At 39.7% G+C, this 17786-nt stretch overlaps 1 protein-coding gene and 1 pseudogene across 1 annotated transcript in view; one reads left to right on the forward strand and one right to left on the reverse strand.

Moving 5' to 3' along the window:
• Nucleotides 1-10692, reverse strand: part of LOC106698930 — a 45133-nt pseudogene extending 34441 nt beyond the window's left edge.
• TTC28 (tetratricopeptide repeat domain 28) overlaps nucleotides 1-17786 on the forward strand; it is a 372574-nt gene that overhangs the window by 232404 nt on the left and 122384 nt on the right. Inside the window, 1 exon segment of the mRNA XM_023762971.1 lies at nucleotides 14049-14556. Within this exon segment, the coding sequence (XP_023618739.1) occupies nucleotides 14049-14556 (508 nt within the window).

Genomic DNA, 17786 nt, shown 5'->3' on the forward strand with positions numbered 1-17786 from the left:
GCTTCCAGTCTGCTGCCATATGTAGCTGCAGCGTATCAGACACTGATGAGAGCAGAGGCTAGTAATGTGGAGAGGGGTGCTTGGTGAGGAGAATCTCACCATTCAAAATGCAGATTTTCACTGAGCCCGTTTATAGTGTAGCATTTCATTTCTATCTTCATCTCTAAACATCTGCAGAAAGCAGGCTTCCATCTTTTGCCAGACTGAGGGGGCAGATCTAGGCTCTAATTGCTTCTTATATAAGTTTATATCCCGTCCTCTGCTTCAGCCCTGCACCTCGTTCCCTGAACTTCAGAAGCCTTAGTGCCTCAATCCCTGCTCCTTTCCAGCGTTCTGCAGCTGGCCTTGGCACCCCTCCTCGCAGGCAGTTTGGTTTCCGTTTTCCCTGTCCTACTAAATCAGTTACCATTCATCCATCTGCTTTCCATCTTCGAAAGTTTTGTGGCTCTCTCTCATCTGCTGGTATCTTTCTCAATCTTTTTGTTTCTATGGGCTTATTGCTTAAAAAAATTCCTTTCACGGTTTCTGACAGAAGCTGAGAACCTTGGGTGTTTCGACTTGTCCCAGTCACCCAGAGGTCTGCGGCACTTACTTTGTTCCATTCTGTCCCCTAAGCTGTGAGTGGCTGCAGCAGATGCTTTGTCTCATTTACCGTTATATTCCCAGGGCCTAGGACATAGCAGGCACTTCAGTGTTTGTGGAGTGAACAAGTGAATAAATACATGTTAGCTATTCTTTGTTAGCTCTGCAAAACATTTATTTTCTTGATGTTTCTGGAAGCAAGTGCCTGCAATGCCACTCTAGATTCTACCATCGTGGCGAGGCCTGTCTCCTTCGAATGCAGCTGATGTTCACAGTATGCTCCAGTTGCTTAGAATTCCCAGTAGGCATTGTTTTGCAGAGGATTTTATTAAGTATCCAATGATGAATACATCTCCCGGACTCTTATTACTAACCCCTGAAGCACATCCTTGAAGTCCCCAGCTGACTTAATCACCACGTTGCTCTCAAGTACCCAACACATGTTTAATGCACTACTCTGGTTTCACCTCTGATGGCACCCAGGAGAAGGGTGAGGACCACCATCTATCTTGTTAGAGAGAAGATGTTGGGAGAAGCATCCCAGGGGACATGTAACTCACGTGGGCACATCTGGATTCTGCTGTAAGAGCCTGGCAGACCCCTGACTGGAGCCGAGTGAGGTCGTGGACAGAGGCCGCTGCCTGCTGTCACTGGTTCAGCAAGTTTCATGTTCTTATACAGAAATTAGATTTTAAAAATCAGAGTTCTGTCTCTTCGACAAGTCATTGGATGTAAATTAAGTTTCTGTGTTTCTTTCCAATTAAAGTAGTCACACTCACAATTATGGAAAACCTCTTAACCCTCACCCTCACTTAATAACTCCCTCTGTTCAAGATTTATACCTATTTTTCTTAGATTCCAGGCACACAAGCAAGTACAGAGTGAACTCACTACCAGTAGAGTAATCTTAGAACCTGGGAGGCAAAACTTTATCTTCCTGTTTCCTCCTTCATTTCCTCCCTCGCTCCTCGTCTGAACTATAAAATTAGGTAAAAGAAGCTTTCGGGGTAATCAGATATGATACGACATGTGCTTTATTATGGGGAAATGTGCTGCTACTTCGTTGGGAAGAAGCCAGAGCTGGAAAAGGCTGTATCCCACCCCTATCTGGAAGGGGCATCATCAGAAGTATCATCACTCATCACTTCACCTTCGCCCTCTCACTGCTTTTTCACTTGAACAGTGACAGAATCATCACCTCCCTTTCACCGTTTACTAGAAGCAAAGTAAACCAATCCGCTCCTAATCCCAGATTTTTTTCAGAAAAAGGCTTCTGAGGTTTCTAAAAAACGACATGATTTCCAGCAGTCTCTATGTAATACCATAATGCTTTGAATGGAACCTTCTGGACATGGACCCTGCCTTTCTAGGAGCTGGGCTAATTCTTTCTTCCTGTTGAGCTCCCAGGACACATACATTCCTAAAGCACTTTTAAATGGTCCTGCCTGAGCTCACAGCCCAATACCACTGTTGAAAACTATCTCTATCCCTAAATGGAATAATCGTAAACCTGAATCATAACCCATCTTCTGAATGTCTGTAATGATAGACATTTGGGAGCAGCTTCCTGGGATTTTTTAGACATGCCAGACACATTAACCAGTCCTAGACTTGGCATAGTCCCTAAACTTTTCATTTCATATCTCAGAATTTATATATAATCCTGAGGATAATATTGATAAAATAAAATACATTTCTTTTTAGCCTCATTTGTACGTTGGCTAACTTGGAGAATTCCAAAGGTAGTTTGATGTCCGGGGTGGGGATGAACAGTAAAAAATTGTAAGGTGCTCAAAAAATAACAGTGAAGTAGAATTGTTGTAGGTTTTTTCTTCCTCAGTCTTAATAACATTCTGAGTTTGTATTCAGTTTTTGATACAGTTTGACAATAGCTATTAAAAAAATATTGCAAATTAGAAACACCTGCCTGCTAAGCTATTCTAAGCACCTAATTGTAAACAGTAATAATAACCAGTCCTTTTCAGAGCCAGTGCCCTTGGCCTTCTTCTTCACTTTCTGTCGGGGATTTCCAGAGGAGGTAATACAGTATGGTGGAAATACTCTGATTTGCAGTTAGGTAGGCCCAGATTTCAATCCTAATCTTTCCCTTTAGTAATAATTATTTGACTTTGTACCAGTTGCTTAATTTTGTCTGTTTCCTCATCTGCAAAGTGAAGATTAAAATTCCTACCTCAGAGGTCCTGATGGGGATTTGGGATAATGTAAGTAAAGCACCTGATATAACTTAATTCATTGATTCTATGATGCTCATTTTCCCTCCCACATTTTATTGGCTCTAAAATAAAATTGGTCTTATAATCAATAAGTAAGCATACTCTCATTGTTTAATTGCAACATTTGTATCTCTTTGTGGCACATATTGTAAAGTGCTTCTTAAATTCATGGCAACTTTGATTTAATAAATACGGTATGTCTGGCTCTCAATGAATAGTATGTACTTATTATTAAGATATATATATATATATTTTCTAATGAAGATTTTAATGGTGTCAGAAAGAATCTATATTAGTTTTTCTAGAGCCTAATTTGGGTTACCATTGTAATTATACTCAGGAAAAATAGTATTATAACAAAGATAGTAGTGGCACCTCTTTAATCATTTCATGTCTCATGTGAACAATGCAAAGGTAAAAGGGAGGATATTTCATAAGACTTAGCAAGAATGTGACTGATTGGATGAGGAGGAGCAGAAAGAAGAACAAGACAGATGTGAGGGACCATGAGTTCAATGCAGACAGACAGCAAGGTGACAATTGAGAAGCACTATGTGTATATGTCCTACATTCCTGCAGGTGTAGGAAAATTTTAATGCACCAGAATTTTGCTTAAAGAGAACTAGAGGTTGGGAGGTATTGGTACCACACAGTCCTTCTGGCATTCTTATGTTGGAGGGATGGAGTTTTCTTCCTTTATATCCTGTGCAGATTGAAAGTCCCATGAATACCAGTTCAGTTCTTCAAGTGTTTGCTGAGCACCTACTATGTGCCAAGCATTATGCTAGACTCTAAAGTTACAGAGATAAATAAGATACTTCTTGGCTTCAAGAAACCCTTAGTATGACCTATCTCATGCTCTTCTTTCCTGCATCCATATCCTGTATCTTTTCTTATTGCGTCAAATAGAAAATATATGAATCATCTCTTTTTGCTTTAGAACATACTCAGTGAAACTTTAGTATATTTTCTTGTATTTACTTTCATCCAAAACAAGCACACCACTGAAAAATCAATTTAAAAGCTAACAGAATGAAAAGTTTGATCACACTTGTAATTAGAAATTTTATTTATTAGTGTAACCTATATTTAACGGGCTGGCTATTTTTATAGTAAGCTAATATATATTTTTTAATATATTTTATTGATTTTTTACAGAGAGGAAAGGAGAGGGATAGAGAGTTAGAAACATCGATGAGAGAGAAACATCGATCAGCTGCCTCCTGCGCACTCCCTACTGGGAATGTGCCCGCAACCAAAGTACATGCCCTTGACTGGAATCGAACCCGGGACCCTTGAGTCCACAGGCTGACGCTCTATCCACTGAGCCAAACCAGTTAGGGCGTAAGCTAATATTTTTTAAAAATTTAGAAACTTAATTAAAAATTTAGTTTGTCTTCAGTGAACATGTTGTGTTTCTTTTTTATATCTTGGTATAATGTCTTCTTTGTTTGGGTATTCCCAAAAAGAAATGTCTGTGTGCTTGCATACCCAAATAATTTCTGTGCCAAAGGAGCAGTGACAAATGCCACACACGGGAAATGACATTTTCAGGTTTTTTAATTAATATAATGAGAAGGGAAGGAAGGCACTAATTTAATGCATTTAAATTTTAAATAAACTTACAAAATAGAGTAAATGAATATAAATATGTGACTTTAAAATTACTTAATTTACTCAGTTTTATTGGTATTTAGCATCTATAATAACAGCTAGCAGTAATTGAATACTTATGTGCCATGCACTATTCTAAGCTCTTTAAGTGTATGCTCATAACATCCTATAAGATAGATATCATTACCCTCACTTTATAGATAAGGAAACAAGGACAGAGAGAGTCAGAGTCAGTACCTTCCTTAAGGGGACATAGCCAGCAGAGACAGGATTTAATCACTGTCTGATCACTGCATTACTCTAGAATTGCCAAATCTATTATTATTCAGGAAGCAAAATCAGTAGCTGTTAGAAAAGTTACTAACATTTGATTGAAGTTTGCATTGAATTTGTCGCTGAACACTGGCTTGGATTTTAGAGAGAAGAGCAGTGTGTATTTAAAATATATTACAAACCTCATCCATAAACATTGTCACATAACTTAAAAGGTGGTATTTATTATTTAAAATAAAACCATCAGAAATAAATTCTAAGTGGATCTAGTATATAAATAATTGACATTAAATTAGAGATTATTAAATAAAAAATAGTGTGATTATAATTTCAGGAGTCTAATAAAACTGGCCTTGGGTGCCTGCTGAATATGAGAGCCAAAAGACAGGGAAAAGTCAATGATAACCCTGAGCTTTTTTTAAAAAAAATATATATTTTATTGATTTTTTTACAGAGAGGAAAGGAGAGAGATAGAGAGTTAGAAACATCGATGAGAGAGAAACATCGATCAGCTGCCTCCTGCACACCCCCTACTGGGGATGTGCCCGCAACCAAGGTACATGCCCTTGACTGGAATCGAACCCGGGACCCTTCAGTCCGCAGGCCGACGCTCTATCCACTGAGCCAAACTGGTCAGGGCAATCCTGAGCTTTTGACTGGTTGTTAGAAGAAATAGTGATAACATTTATTTCTTATATTAATCACGGAAGTCACAAGAGTAAGGGAGACTTGGGCAAGGCAATGAGGGCTTGAGCTTGAGGTGACTGTGAGATGTGATGGAATGCTGGCAAAGCAGAGTGAAGAGAATACCAGCTGGGAGCCCAAAGACCTGGGCTCTAGTCCTGCCTCTGCTGGTCATTAGCAGGTTGACCTTCAGCCAAGGTACTTGACATCTCTTGGCCTCAGTTTCTACATCTAAAGACATTGAGGAGTTACATTATTAAGTGGTTTTCAAACTCTGCTCTAAAGAGTCCCGCAGGTGCCATAGATTCTCTTAAGGTACTTGGGGAGAAAAGTGCACCCTAGTCTAAGTAAACCTAAACGACTACACTTTTATTACACAAATCATGTGTATTTGTATTTTGGTTTAAACAAAGTTTGAAAACCAGTGGATTCAGTGATCTATAGAGCCTCTTCCAGCTCTAAAATTCTCTGTCTCTTGTTCTGAAACCCAAGTTTAGAATTACCCAACAGGAATAGAGGTTGAGTTTGCCAGAATTTGCAGAGAGCTGAGATTGTGGGCAGTTTATTCCTGAGCAGTCAGAAGCCATGGATTTCAGAAGGTCTCAGCCTGCATTAGGACCTGTAATGATATTCCTTCATGGATAGTTGCAGAAGTTCCAGTTGTTTCTTAATTTTATAACATCTTTCCAGGTTCCTTGAGGACTCCTTTCCATCCAGTTTAAAGATTTCTTTTTTAAATTGTCATCTGCTGGCCCCGCAAATAAGCCCCTTCTCTGGAGCTTCTTTCCTTCTGCGAAATGTCTCCTCTGCCTCTTGTATATGCTCTTGCACACGTATGTGTTTTCCATCCCTTTCCCTCTCCAACTTTCTCCCTCATACCCTCCCAGCCAATGCCAGATTTCATGATTAATGTAAGTAATATCTTCAAAGGGTGATTGACTACATTCCAGCCCCCTACAGAACAGTGTTTTATAGCTCACTAAAATTCAGGTTGGCTGGCAAGTGTGGAATGGAACAGTTTTGATTGGACTAAAACAGCATTATGGTAGAATGTCTCCTAACCCAGGTCAAATGATTGCATAAGAAACCCGAGTGCTTTGTGTCATAAAAAACTCATTACAAATTTTTATTTATTGATTGCCAAGAGAGAGAGAGAGAGAGAGAGAGAGAGATTGAGAGAGAGACTCATTTGTTATTTTGCTTATATTTTCATTGGTTGCTTCTTGTATGTGCCCTAATGGGAGATTGAACCTGCAACCTTGGCATATAGCAGTGAAGGCGAACCTATGACACGCGTGTCAGAGGTGACACATGAACTCATTTTTTTGGTTGATTTTTCTTTGTTAAATAGCATTTAAATATGTAAAATAAATGTCAAAAATATAAGTCTTTGTTTTACTATGGTTGCAAAGATCAAAAAATTTCTATATGTGACACGGCACCAGAATTAAGTTAGGGTTTTTCAAAATGCTGACACGCCGAGCTCAAAAGGTTAGCCATCACTGGCATATAGGACAACACTCTAACCAGCTGAGAAACCCAGCCAGGGCCAAAAAACTCATTTGAGACTAGGTTACTGCCTATCACTCTCCCAAATAAAACTGAAGATGTAGGTGAAACTGAGAGTGGGAAATAAATTTCCAAAAATAATCTTAACTGATTATTTCAAGTGAGTGAGAGAATTTATCCCCAGTCAAACTCAACTTGACTCTGATAGGACTACCAAGACTCTAGGATTTTTACTTGGTCATCACTTCTTGGCCAAAGAGCTTTGTAGAATGAAGTTCTTTGTAAAAAATCTTCCTCAATAGATAGCATGTGGCTGCAGTGTTAGGATGTAAAGGAGGGAGGAGAATCCTTAAGTAACCTGGAGGAAATGTTAGGGAGTAACGTTTCTGTCCTCTGACATTCAGCATCAACCTCACCATTCACCGTCGTTCATGAGGAGGGAGCACACACTCTTCCATTGGCTGCAACTTGGCAGCTGCAGCACATAGCACAGATGCCTGTTGTATTGCATCAAGTTTACATGGAGCATCAAATTTTTAAAAAAATGAAATCATTGTAAATCCTGGCAGTTTTTATGGTATAATTAAAATGTCTAACAGGATACCTCTGGGAAACTAAATGCAGTTTTACTATTTATAGAGCCAGGAGAGGTAGTGTTTCTTGCCAACTTTCATATCTTATGACCTATAAATTGCTCTTAATAGCTAATCTGTCATCCCAGGTTCTCATACAAGAAAGCTTGTTTCCTTATTAATCTGTTAATTTGCATCTGCAAACGACATTTACAAATTCTTGGTTGGAAAACATTGCTGTATTAATGCTGGGCATTATAAATAATTTATCACCTGTGATAGCAACTCTAAGGTATTGCTAACAGATCTCTCTGACAGTGTGTTATTCTTCCAACCCTAATATAATTTAGATAAAAATAATTATGAAAACTCCTCCGGCCCCATAGAATTAGAAAAGGCTGACAGGTTACCATGGAAAAGCTATGACTATCACTAACCACTCTCTAAGCTCATAGTAATAGATTCAAACCAACTGTTCCAACTATGGCATAGTATAACGGTAGAAATAATTCAGGTGTACACAAATATTCTCTTACCTTTTCAATAACAACTGCAGAATAGTCCTTCAACCCTAGGTTTATGTAATGGAACAAACTGGTTAGATTGATTGTAATAAACCCAGTTATTAAGTATATACAGCATGAAAATGATTTAAGACTACTAAAGACCCTGTAATTAAAATGTTCCCTGTTTGTGTGGTATTTAAGTCTCATCTTCAGTCTGTGGCTGTGAGTTCACAATTCTTAGAGATCCAATTTCGGGAAGCTTTCTCTGCCAAGAACCTTAATATTTACTATATTTTGTTTGTGTTTTGTTGATTTTTCTCTATTTTAATCCAAGAAGATTTTGTGGGAGCAGGAAATAAAGCGTGAAAGGGAAGAAATCAGAGTAATGAGAGGATTAAGTTCATATCACACGCTGAAGCCAGGGCAGAATTTGCACATATTATGGGATTATATCTGGCTGTTAAAGGGAGGTTCTGAGTCAAACCATAAGCTTCCTGGTGACCCAATTAAAAAGATAAATTTGACCATTTATAAGATTCACATTTTTCTTAAGATAAACTATAGCAGTTGCTTGGTAGAAGCATTGAAATCTGAAATAAATTTTTCCATTTGTCCTTTTAAAGATGACATCGGGTAATATCGTGGACAGTGTCCTCAAAAATATAGATTATAAATATTTTTATTTTTGTCTATTTGGTTTTGTGTGACTATTTTTTAAATTTATTTTTATTTGTGTGTGTATGTGACTGTTGAGTAAGCAACTCAAGATCATTGTTTAACTTCTTACAGAATTACCTTATCACCTCAGTGCTTATTAGAGTAGATTTTCAGGCTCTAGTATACACATTGAATAGGGAGTGTATGTCATTTAAGACTGTAGGAAGTATATAGACCCTCCAGGGAATGATTTAATTTTATGTTTCTGCAAGTTAATATTTGGGTGGCTGTTGATTCCCCCTAAATAGGCCTGGAATTTGGGTACATTACTACCAGTTAGACTCTTGTATCTGAGTTAATACAGGTACTTAAAGATTATCTAAGTTCCTGATTTTAGTACTTAATTCTGCTCAAATTTAGTTTTTTATTAAAATGCCTAAAATGTTATCATCCAGAAACTTATGGTAATTGGTAAATACCTAAAATTTAATCACCCAGAAACATGTTAATTAATATATTTGAATGACTGACTAGTGTTAACTATTACTATGATGATTGGAGCATGAAAATTATTAATTTATGCTCAGTATTATATTGGTCAGGCTAGGCCAGATTATGCTGCAATAACAGTAAATCTCCAAATCTCAGTGGCTTAAAACAACAAAGGTTTATTTCTTGTGCCCACTATATGTTCATTATGGGTCAGCCAGGGCTCTGTCCAATGCTGTGATTCTCACTTTAATTTCTGTTCTGATAGAGCAGTGTTTAACAAAGAGAAGAGAGAATGTGGTGAAGCATGCACTGTGTACCAAGTACTGAACCTGGCAGGTTGTTTATAAATACTGTTTTATTTAGTACTCATCAAGGCTCTGTGAGGTCTTAATATTCCCATTTTACAGATAAGGAAACTGAGGCTCAGAGATGTTGCAAAACTTGTGCAATATCACATGGTTTGTCATTTGAATCCATGCATGTCTGATTCCAGAGTCTGTCCCTATTATTCTATATCTTTCTGTCTCTTGAGTTATAGGTAATTAACCTGGGACCTTGAAGTTTTGGGTACTGAACTGGCAGGGAATACAAGGTGCATGTGGATTTGGACAGTAAAGAAGAAATACCATGTTTCTGGTAGTAACTGCAGGTTCATTTCCTCCTTTATAAAACTACATACAATTAGTCAATCAGCAGTTATATTAAACATTCCCTGTATGTACATTTAATTCTTCCACAAAATATAACTCTTATGAAATACAATAAGGGGGAATCATGCTAGATGTAAAGGAAAACATGTTTCAGTCTTCAAAATAATGTTTAATGGTAGTGTCATCAATGTGGTTGTAGTTTGGGTAGTTTAAATGCTTCTATTTTATGCCTCAAACTAAAATCCCTTAAAGGCAATTGTTTTTTCTTTAGCTCCATGTCCCATGAAACTGACTTGTCAGATGTAGTTCTTCTGCAGATCTCCGGGTCACAGAGCAAGGGGCGATGGCTCCTGTGTGCTAAGGCTACAGCTGGGAATCATGCTTTGGCAAGAATATGGGTCATTTATATCTTGTAAAGAGAAAAGTATTGTCTTATTCCAACCAGAGAGTTTGTTAGCATAACTGTTTGTGTGCGTTTTAGTATTCAAATACAGATGTTCCAAAATGTTTCCACTGTGGGAAGCAGCTGCTGCTATTCAGGCACAAAAATCTCAAAGAGATTAATATACAGAGGCAGCGTGAACCTTAGTGGCAAATGCAGCATCTGCTTGAGGTGGGGCCTCTGATTCCCCATAGATGTGGGTCTTCAGATTCTCGTTAACAGCCTGAAACCATGTTTCAGATCTAAGCTTATTCTACAAGAACAGGAACAAAGACAAGTGATTAATTTGTAATCACTTAGCTGATAAATATCATCATGGGTTATTTGCTCAGGGGCTGTAAAACACTGGACTTTATTTCCTGTGGCAACTGATAGGAATATAGATGTTTGGTCATAATGACTGATGGTTTCAGTTGCCATTACCAGCTCGTGCTTGGTAACAGAGCTCAGCCCCGCCAGCTTGCAGTCACAGAACATCCATCCACACCTCAGTGAGGCATTCACAGAGAACTTTGCACTTTACTCTGGACACTCACATGCACTGCTTCATCTGGTCCCATCCTAGCTCTATCATTCTCCACACCATTCACATATAAAGTAAGAAGTGAAGAAGTAAGATGACTTAACAGGGTTAGGAGCCAGGGCCTCTGACTCTAAATCTGGTTCCATTCTTTTTTTTTTTTAAATGTTTACTTATTGAATTTATTGGGGTGACATTGGTTAATACAATTATGTAGGTTCCAGGTTTACAGTTCTATAACACATCATCTGTATATTGTATTGTCTGGTCACCACCCAAGTCAAGTCTCCTTCCATCACCACTTATCCCGGCCTTTACTCGATTCTAGCTGCCCCCATCCCCCTTCCCCTCTGGTAATCAGCCTACTGTGTCTATGTGTTCCATGCTTACACAACAGCACCCTGCCTCTCGAATTTCAGAGGCTATGATGTGCTTCATAAATTATATCATCCTTTCTAGAGATGTTGGTTTCCAGGACACCACAATGAGGCATCCCAGCTTCCCAGGACTGCCTGGTAACTGGAGGGAGCCAGGGGAGAGCTGATGCAGTAGTCCTCCCTCTGTTCCCACATCCCAGAGGGGAAATGCCCCAATACGCCCTTTCCTTATGTTCGGAGAGCTTCAGCAAATGAGCTCCTGTGTCTCCCTGGCATTTAGAGAAATGAAGACTCAGAAGCTGAAAATCCCAGGGCTGTCATCTGCAGTTGCCATAAACCAGAAGTTCCTAGGAACAGTGACGCCCGGGGTGTTGTGCCTGCCCCAAGCCTTATAAATCCATCCCCTGCAGTGTTCAAGGGCTCATTGCCTCCAACCAGTTCTACTGTTTGGAATTACCACATGAATTATTTATGGCTTGCACATTTGACAGAGGCTCATGGCTGAGTTTCAAAACACTCAGGTCCTGGCTTGGGCCTAGAAATGTCGTCTAGAAAACTGAAGCTCAGAGAAGTTAAGTTTCTAAAGGTTCCCAGAGCCTGTAAAGGGCAGTGCCATTTTTTTCTTAAATATATTTTTATTGATTGTAGAGAGGGAGAGGAAGAGAGAGAGAAACGTCAATGATGAAAGATAATCATTGATCAGCTGTCTCCTGCATGCCCCCTACTAGGGATTGAGCCCGCAACCTGGGCATGTGCCCTTGAGCAGAATCGAACCCAGGACTCTTCAGTCCACAGGCCACCGCTCTATCCACTGAGCCAAACCTGGTAGGGCAAGGGCAGTGCAGTTTTGAACCGTGTGTCTGATTCTAGGTTACCTTAGCTCCAGAGTCACAGATCCACGTGTTTTACTTTGAGGGCAACACAGATTTGTGGGGGAGGGTTTGTGGACTGTGTCCTGCTCCCTAGCCACGCTTGTGTAGAGAAGGACCCAGATAGTGAGGTGGGGAGGGCCAACTAGAGAAGCAGAGGAAAGAGGTTGAGTCCCTGGTTTGCAGTAGAGGAGGAAGGGGAGGGATCAGGCAGGGGAGAGGAGTTGTGAGCGGCAGAAGGCCCTGCACGATGCTCTGACATGAAGTAGAGGGCCCGAAGAAGGGACCTGAGGCCAGTACATTATAAAGATGACCAGTGCCTCCGTTATTTTGATCAAAAACTATTTCACGGGCAAAAAAAATAGGGTAGCAATTCACTCATCTATAAACTATTAATAAAAGTGCTCTGAAGTGTACAGACATAGAGTACATCTCAGAAAGGAATACCCTTACTCCAGGTGGCACAGCATCTTTTGCTCTTTTTCCCCAGCCTGGAGGCCCTTGTGAAGACCACTTGCCTACTTGTGACAGGGCATCCTTTGTTCTGCCAGAATCACACGTGCGTGTTAGGAAGAGGGAGCAATATGAAGGAAGGGGGCTGAGAAGGGCAGAGAAAGTCCAGGGTAACTCCCCTTAGAAACTAAAGACAAGAATCTAAGCCCTAGCCAGTTTGGCTCAGTGGATAGAGTGTTGGCCTGTGGACCAAAGGGTCCTGGGTTCGATTCTGGTCAAGGGCACGTACCTTGGTTGCAGGCTGCTCCCTGTTCCTGACCCTGGTCCGGGTAAGTGTAGGAGGCAATCAGTCAATGCACATCGTTGTTTCTCTTTGTCTTTCCCTCTCTCTTCCACTCTCTCTAAAAATCAATGGAAGAATATCCTCAGGTAAGATTAACCAAACAAACAAAAAGAATCTAAGACTATATGCACTTGGTAAGATTCTAAAACCTGTTATTATTTTTGTTGTTTCCATTTGGTGCACTCTACTGATACAGAGTTATTTTCATTAAAACTTTTCACACAGAAAGGGCTCGTGTACTTTTCTTTAGACAAGAAATGCATGAGCAGCAAACACTGTGAGGGGACTAGGAAGATAGCATTTTTCTGCACAAAGGCTGGGGTCAGAAGAGCTTCTAGGCAAGTGGTTCTCAATCTGTGGGTCGCGACCCCTTTGGCGGTTGAACGACCCTTTCATAGGGGTCGCCTAAGACCATCCTGCATATCAGATATTTACATTACGATTCATAACAGTAGCAACATTACAGTTATGAAGTAGCAATGCAAATAATTTTATGGTTGGGTCACAACATGAGGAACTGTATTTAAAGGGCCAGAAGGTTGAGAACCACTGTTCTAGGCAAAAACAAAAGCAAAGCTGGAAGAACCACTGTGGGCCTGAAAAGGGGTGGAGAGGCTCAGTGGAGTCCTCGCCATTCAGAGGTAGAGTTTGTAACCCACCCATTGCTTTCCTTTGGGGCTCATCTAAACCTAAGCCCTCCGCAGTAACCAGCACTGATGAAGTCACATTAAAGGAACAAAGATAAGAGAACAGACCCTCCAGTGGGTCTTAAGTCGCAAAATTACCAGTCATTCTAAATATATCCCTTTCCATTAAGGTGTCCATTTGCTTTTGGGAGAAGGCTAGATAAATGCCTGGGAGTGCAAGAGCCAAGCATGGATTTCTCCTACGAATTTCTATGCTGTAGTGGAACTAATTTTGGTCTTCTTCAACATTTCCTTAGACTGCAGAGGTTAATAGCTATTAACATAGCTATAATATCATAATATTAGAAATATCAATAGTCTTTAAGATGAAGGTTATGTGCAATACAACCTGCTTCTGTGAGATTAGGTATTGAGAGTTACTGATTAAATTACCGTTGTCTTTTATTAGGAGCTTGCTGTTCGGATGGGCTCTTCTTAGTTCTGCATAGGTCTGTGAGCCACTAATAGAGATCAGGGCTTGGATTGGGTGGCTACAGGCACTCTCTGTAGCATTTTATCTGCTGAAGCAAACCAAAGCCATTTTCTGATGTGCTTTCATTTCTCTGCTGTATGCTTTTTCTCTAGGCAGCTTCATCAGCCCTGAGCAGTCTGGGCCACGTGTACACGGCCATTGGAGACTACCCCAACGCACTGGCCAGTCACAAACAGTGTGTTCTTCTTGCCAAGCAATCCAAAGATGAGCTTTCTGAAGCCCGAGAACTCGGCAACATGGGAGCTGTGTATATTGCCATGGGTGACTTTGAGAATGCTGTGCAGTGTCATGAGCAGCATCTGAAGATAGCCAAGGACCTGGGCAACAAACGAGAAGAGGCCCGGGCCTACAGCAACCTGGGCAGTGCCTATCACTACAGGAGGAACTTTGACAAGGCCATGTCTTACCACAACTATGTGCTGGAGCTGGCCCAGGAGTTGATGGAGAAGGCCATCGAGATGCGGGCCTACGCTGGCCTGGGCCATGCTGCCAGGTGCATGCAGGATTTGGAGAGAGCTAAACAGTACCATGAGCAGCAGCTGGGCATTGCTGAGGACCTCAAGGACCGGGCTGCAGAAGGACGCGCATCCTCTAACCTGGGTAAGGACAGAATGGCTTGCAAGAGCCAGGTCAATTCCATGGGCTGGAAATAGCGGGAGTAGCCCACTATCTTTGTGTTTTATTCTAAAGAATCTCTTTAATGTGTGTGTTGTATATTTCCTTCAGTTATATTTCCTTGGAGCCTGTCTACTCTAAATCACATGATCCTTCCTGTCATCACAGTGCTCTAAGGATTAGAACTCTGAAATACTGGAAAAACAAAACACCCCAACCTTTTAATCTGTCTAGAGAGAAGAAGGACCAGATTTATCTAATTAGAGAGAAGGGGACTGAAATGAGGATATAAAGCTATATTTGGTTTAAATGAAAGAGAAGCTGCTAGGAAGCCATCAATGAAAGAGAATTTGAGACGTTTTTGTTCAAAGGGGTTTCTTTACTTGGTGACTTTAACCCCACAGGAAGTGTATTTTTCCTCAATAGTATCATTCACAAATGATATTGATAGTTTAGTATAAATGCAAAATTATTTTTTGAAAGATCTATTGAAATAAGATAGATTTGCAGTCATTATTTTGATAGTACTTGGTTATAGTTAAGATTTATATATTTGGGTGGATTTATATAGTAAGAGACACTAAATATTGGTAATGGCTACTTTTTAGAAGATACTGTTATCTTGTTTCTATATCTAGGTATGGGTTCATAATGAATGGAAGGAACAGATGTGTTTGGAAGTATAAGCTGAACTCAGCCTTATGCCGGATTTGTTCTGTGTCCACAGGGACTCAGGAAGGGGAGAGGACAAGGAAAAAGTGACCTTATTGGTATTAGTGTATGCTTATCAGATATTAGTAGCAGCAGAATGTAAAAATCAGCCTCTTATGTGACCTACAAAACCAAGGCACCTCATCTCTATGTAATTTAAGCACTACTCCTCCCTCCCCCCACCTCTGATTATTGTAACCATATGTTTCGTGAATATGGTTGTTAGAAAAAGTCTGGAAGTCCCCTGGAGATGACTCTGACGATGATATTGAGATCAGAATGAGAGTCGAGAGAGTCTGTAAGAACTACAGAAATAAGCTCTTGGCATTATATATTCGTTCAATGGATCAAGTATTATTGAATCATGTGCTAAATCCTGGAATATAGTAGTTGCCTTAAGGGATAGAGAAGTTTTAAAAAAAAGTTTATAATTTAGTTGGGGAAATAAGACTAATACATAGGACAACAGTGGCCTCCCTGCAAGACAGTGTTAATGTTGTAGTGCCATGCAATTCCTAGAAGGGAGACCCTGAGGGCTTGGACTAACCTAGAAAGCTTCTTGGAGAAGATTAGACCTCAAAGAATAGGTGAGATTTGGCCAGGAATGGGATGACATTGATAGTAAGGAATATGTGGAAGAAGTTATAAGAAAGTAGGTTGGCATATCTGAGGGATGGTGGCATGATTAGACTTCAGGAATGTGCTAGGGTGGTAAAAGATTACTATGAAAACTACGCAAGGGATATGCTAGTGAACAGGAATTCCTGATGGTTTGGAAATGTAGGCCTAAGAAGATAGACTAGATATTTAAGGAAGACAAGTCAAGCAGTGGCACATAGGATAAATTGGAGGGCTTAGAACCTTAAATGGCTATGCAGCTTGGACTATTTAGATTTTCTTTATCATTTTGTATTAGTTTGAATTAGTTATATTTTCCAAAGACTTTGTTCAGTTCATTTAATTTATTGAAATAAAGTTGTTTATAATATTTCCTTATTTTTCTTTTAATGCTTGTAGGATATATGCCCTCTTTCATTTCTGTTATTGGTAGTTTGTGGGTTGTTGTTGTTGTTTTACACCTGTACCATTTTCTAGATCATTCTAGCTTGATATTTATCAATTTTCTTGATCTTTTTAAAAAACTGTGTTTTTGTTAAATTTTTCATTGCTTGTCTATTTTCCATTTCATTTATTTCCAGTCTCATTTATATCATTTCCTTCTTGCTACTTTCTTGTTTCTCAAGATTGAACTTAGGTCATTGATTCTAGATCTTTCTTCTTTCTAATACAAGTATTTAAAAATATAAAATTTCCTCTAAACACTGCTATAGGTGCATCCAGTAATTTTTAATGTATTAGGTTACCTTCAATAAGTTCAAAATATTTTCTAAAGTCATCTGTGATTTCCCTTTAACCCCTGTGTTATTTAGAAGTATTGTTTAAATATTAATATGTTGGAGGTTTATTGTTATCAAATTCTAATTTAATTTCATTGTGGTCAGAGAACATATTTGTAGGATATATATTGTATTTTTATCTGTAGAATTTACAGTTGGTTCTTTTAATGAAAATTTCCACTTAACTGCTAAGATTTATATGTTTATTACATGTATATTTTTCTTTCCATAGCTGAGCCTAGATATTACAAAAGCTTTTATTTTATTTTATTTTTATGTGTGGATATTGCTTTATTTTATTCTTTTCAAACCTGTTATAGCAGCAAAGACTAAGCCTTAGATCACAGCCCTCCACGGTGGCTGCTCCTTGCCCTGCATGATGAAGGGGAGAGAGGCTTTCACCCATTTTCAATTCAGGGTGGGGGAGAGGGAAACAAAACCTTTTAAAACATTGTCTACTAATTCCACGTCCGTTCTCTTAGAGTTGGACCATGTTGATTACCTGTTGTTGATGTTGTTGTTTTGTAATAGCTTGGTTGAGATATAATTCACATACCATACAATTTAAAGTAGATAATTCAGTGGTTTTTAGTATATTCTCAGAATTGTGTATTGATTGCCTTTTGTACTGGGTATTAGTGACATTTTATTGTTTCTTTTTCGTTGTTGTTAATCCTCACCTGAGGATATTTTTCCCATTGCTTTTTCAGAGAGAGTGGAAGGGAGGGAGCGGGGAGGAGGGATGCAGTAAAGAGAGAGAGAGAGAGAGAGAGAGAGAGAGAGAGAGAGAGAGAGAGAGAACCATCAATGTGAAAGAGACACATCCACCAGTTGCCTCCCCAATGCACCCGAGGGGAGGTGGGGAGTGAACCCACATCCGTTTGGTGTGCAGGCCAATGCTCTAATCACTGAGCCACATCAGTTAGGGCTATTGTTTCATTTTATATCCTACTAGAGGCCCGGCGCATGAAATTCGCGTGCAGGTACGGTCCCTAGGCCTGGCCTGCAATCAGGACCATCTTCCCTGGCTGCCCGCAGCTGGCCTGACCCCTGCCGCTACCCACCCCCGGTTCCCCGTTTGCCATCGAGTGATCGGAGCCTGCTGGC

The sequence above is a fragment of the Myotis lucifugus genome, unplaced genomic scaffold (genome assembly GCF_000147115.1).
Source record: "Myotis lucifugus unplaced genomic scaffold, Myoluc2.0 scaffold_269, whole genome shotgun sequence".
NCBI classification, from domain to species: Eukaryota; Metazoa; Chordata; class Mammalia; order Chiroptera; family Vespertilionidae; genus Myotis; species Myotis lucifugus.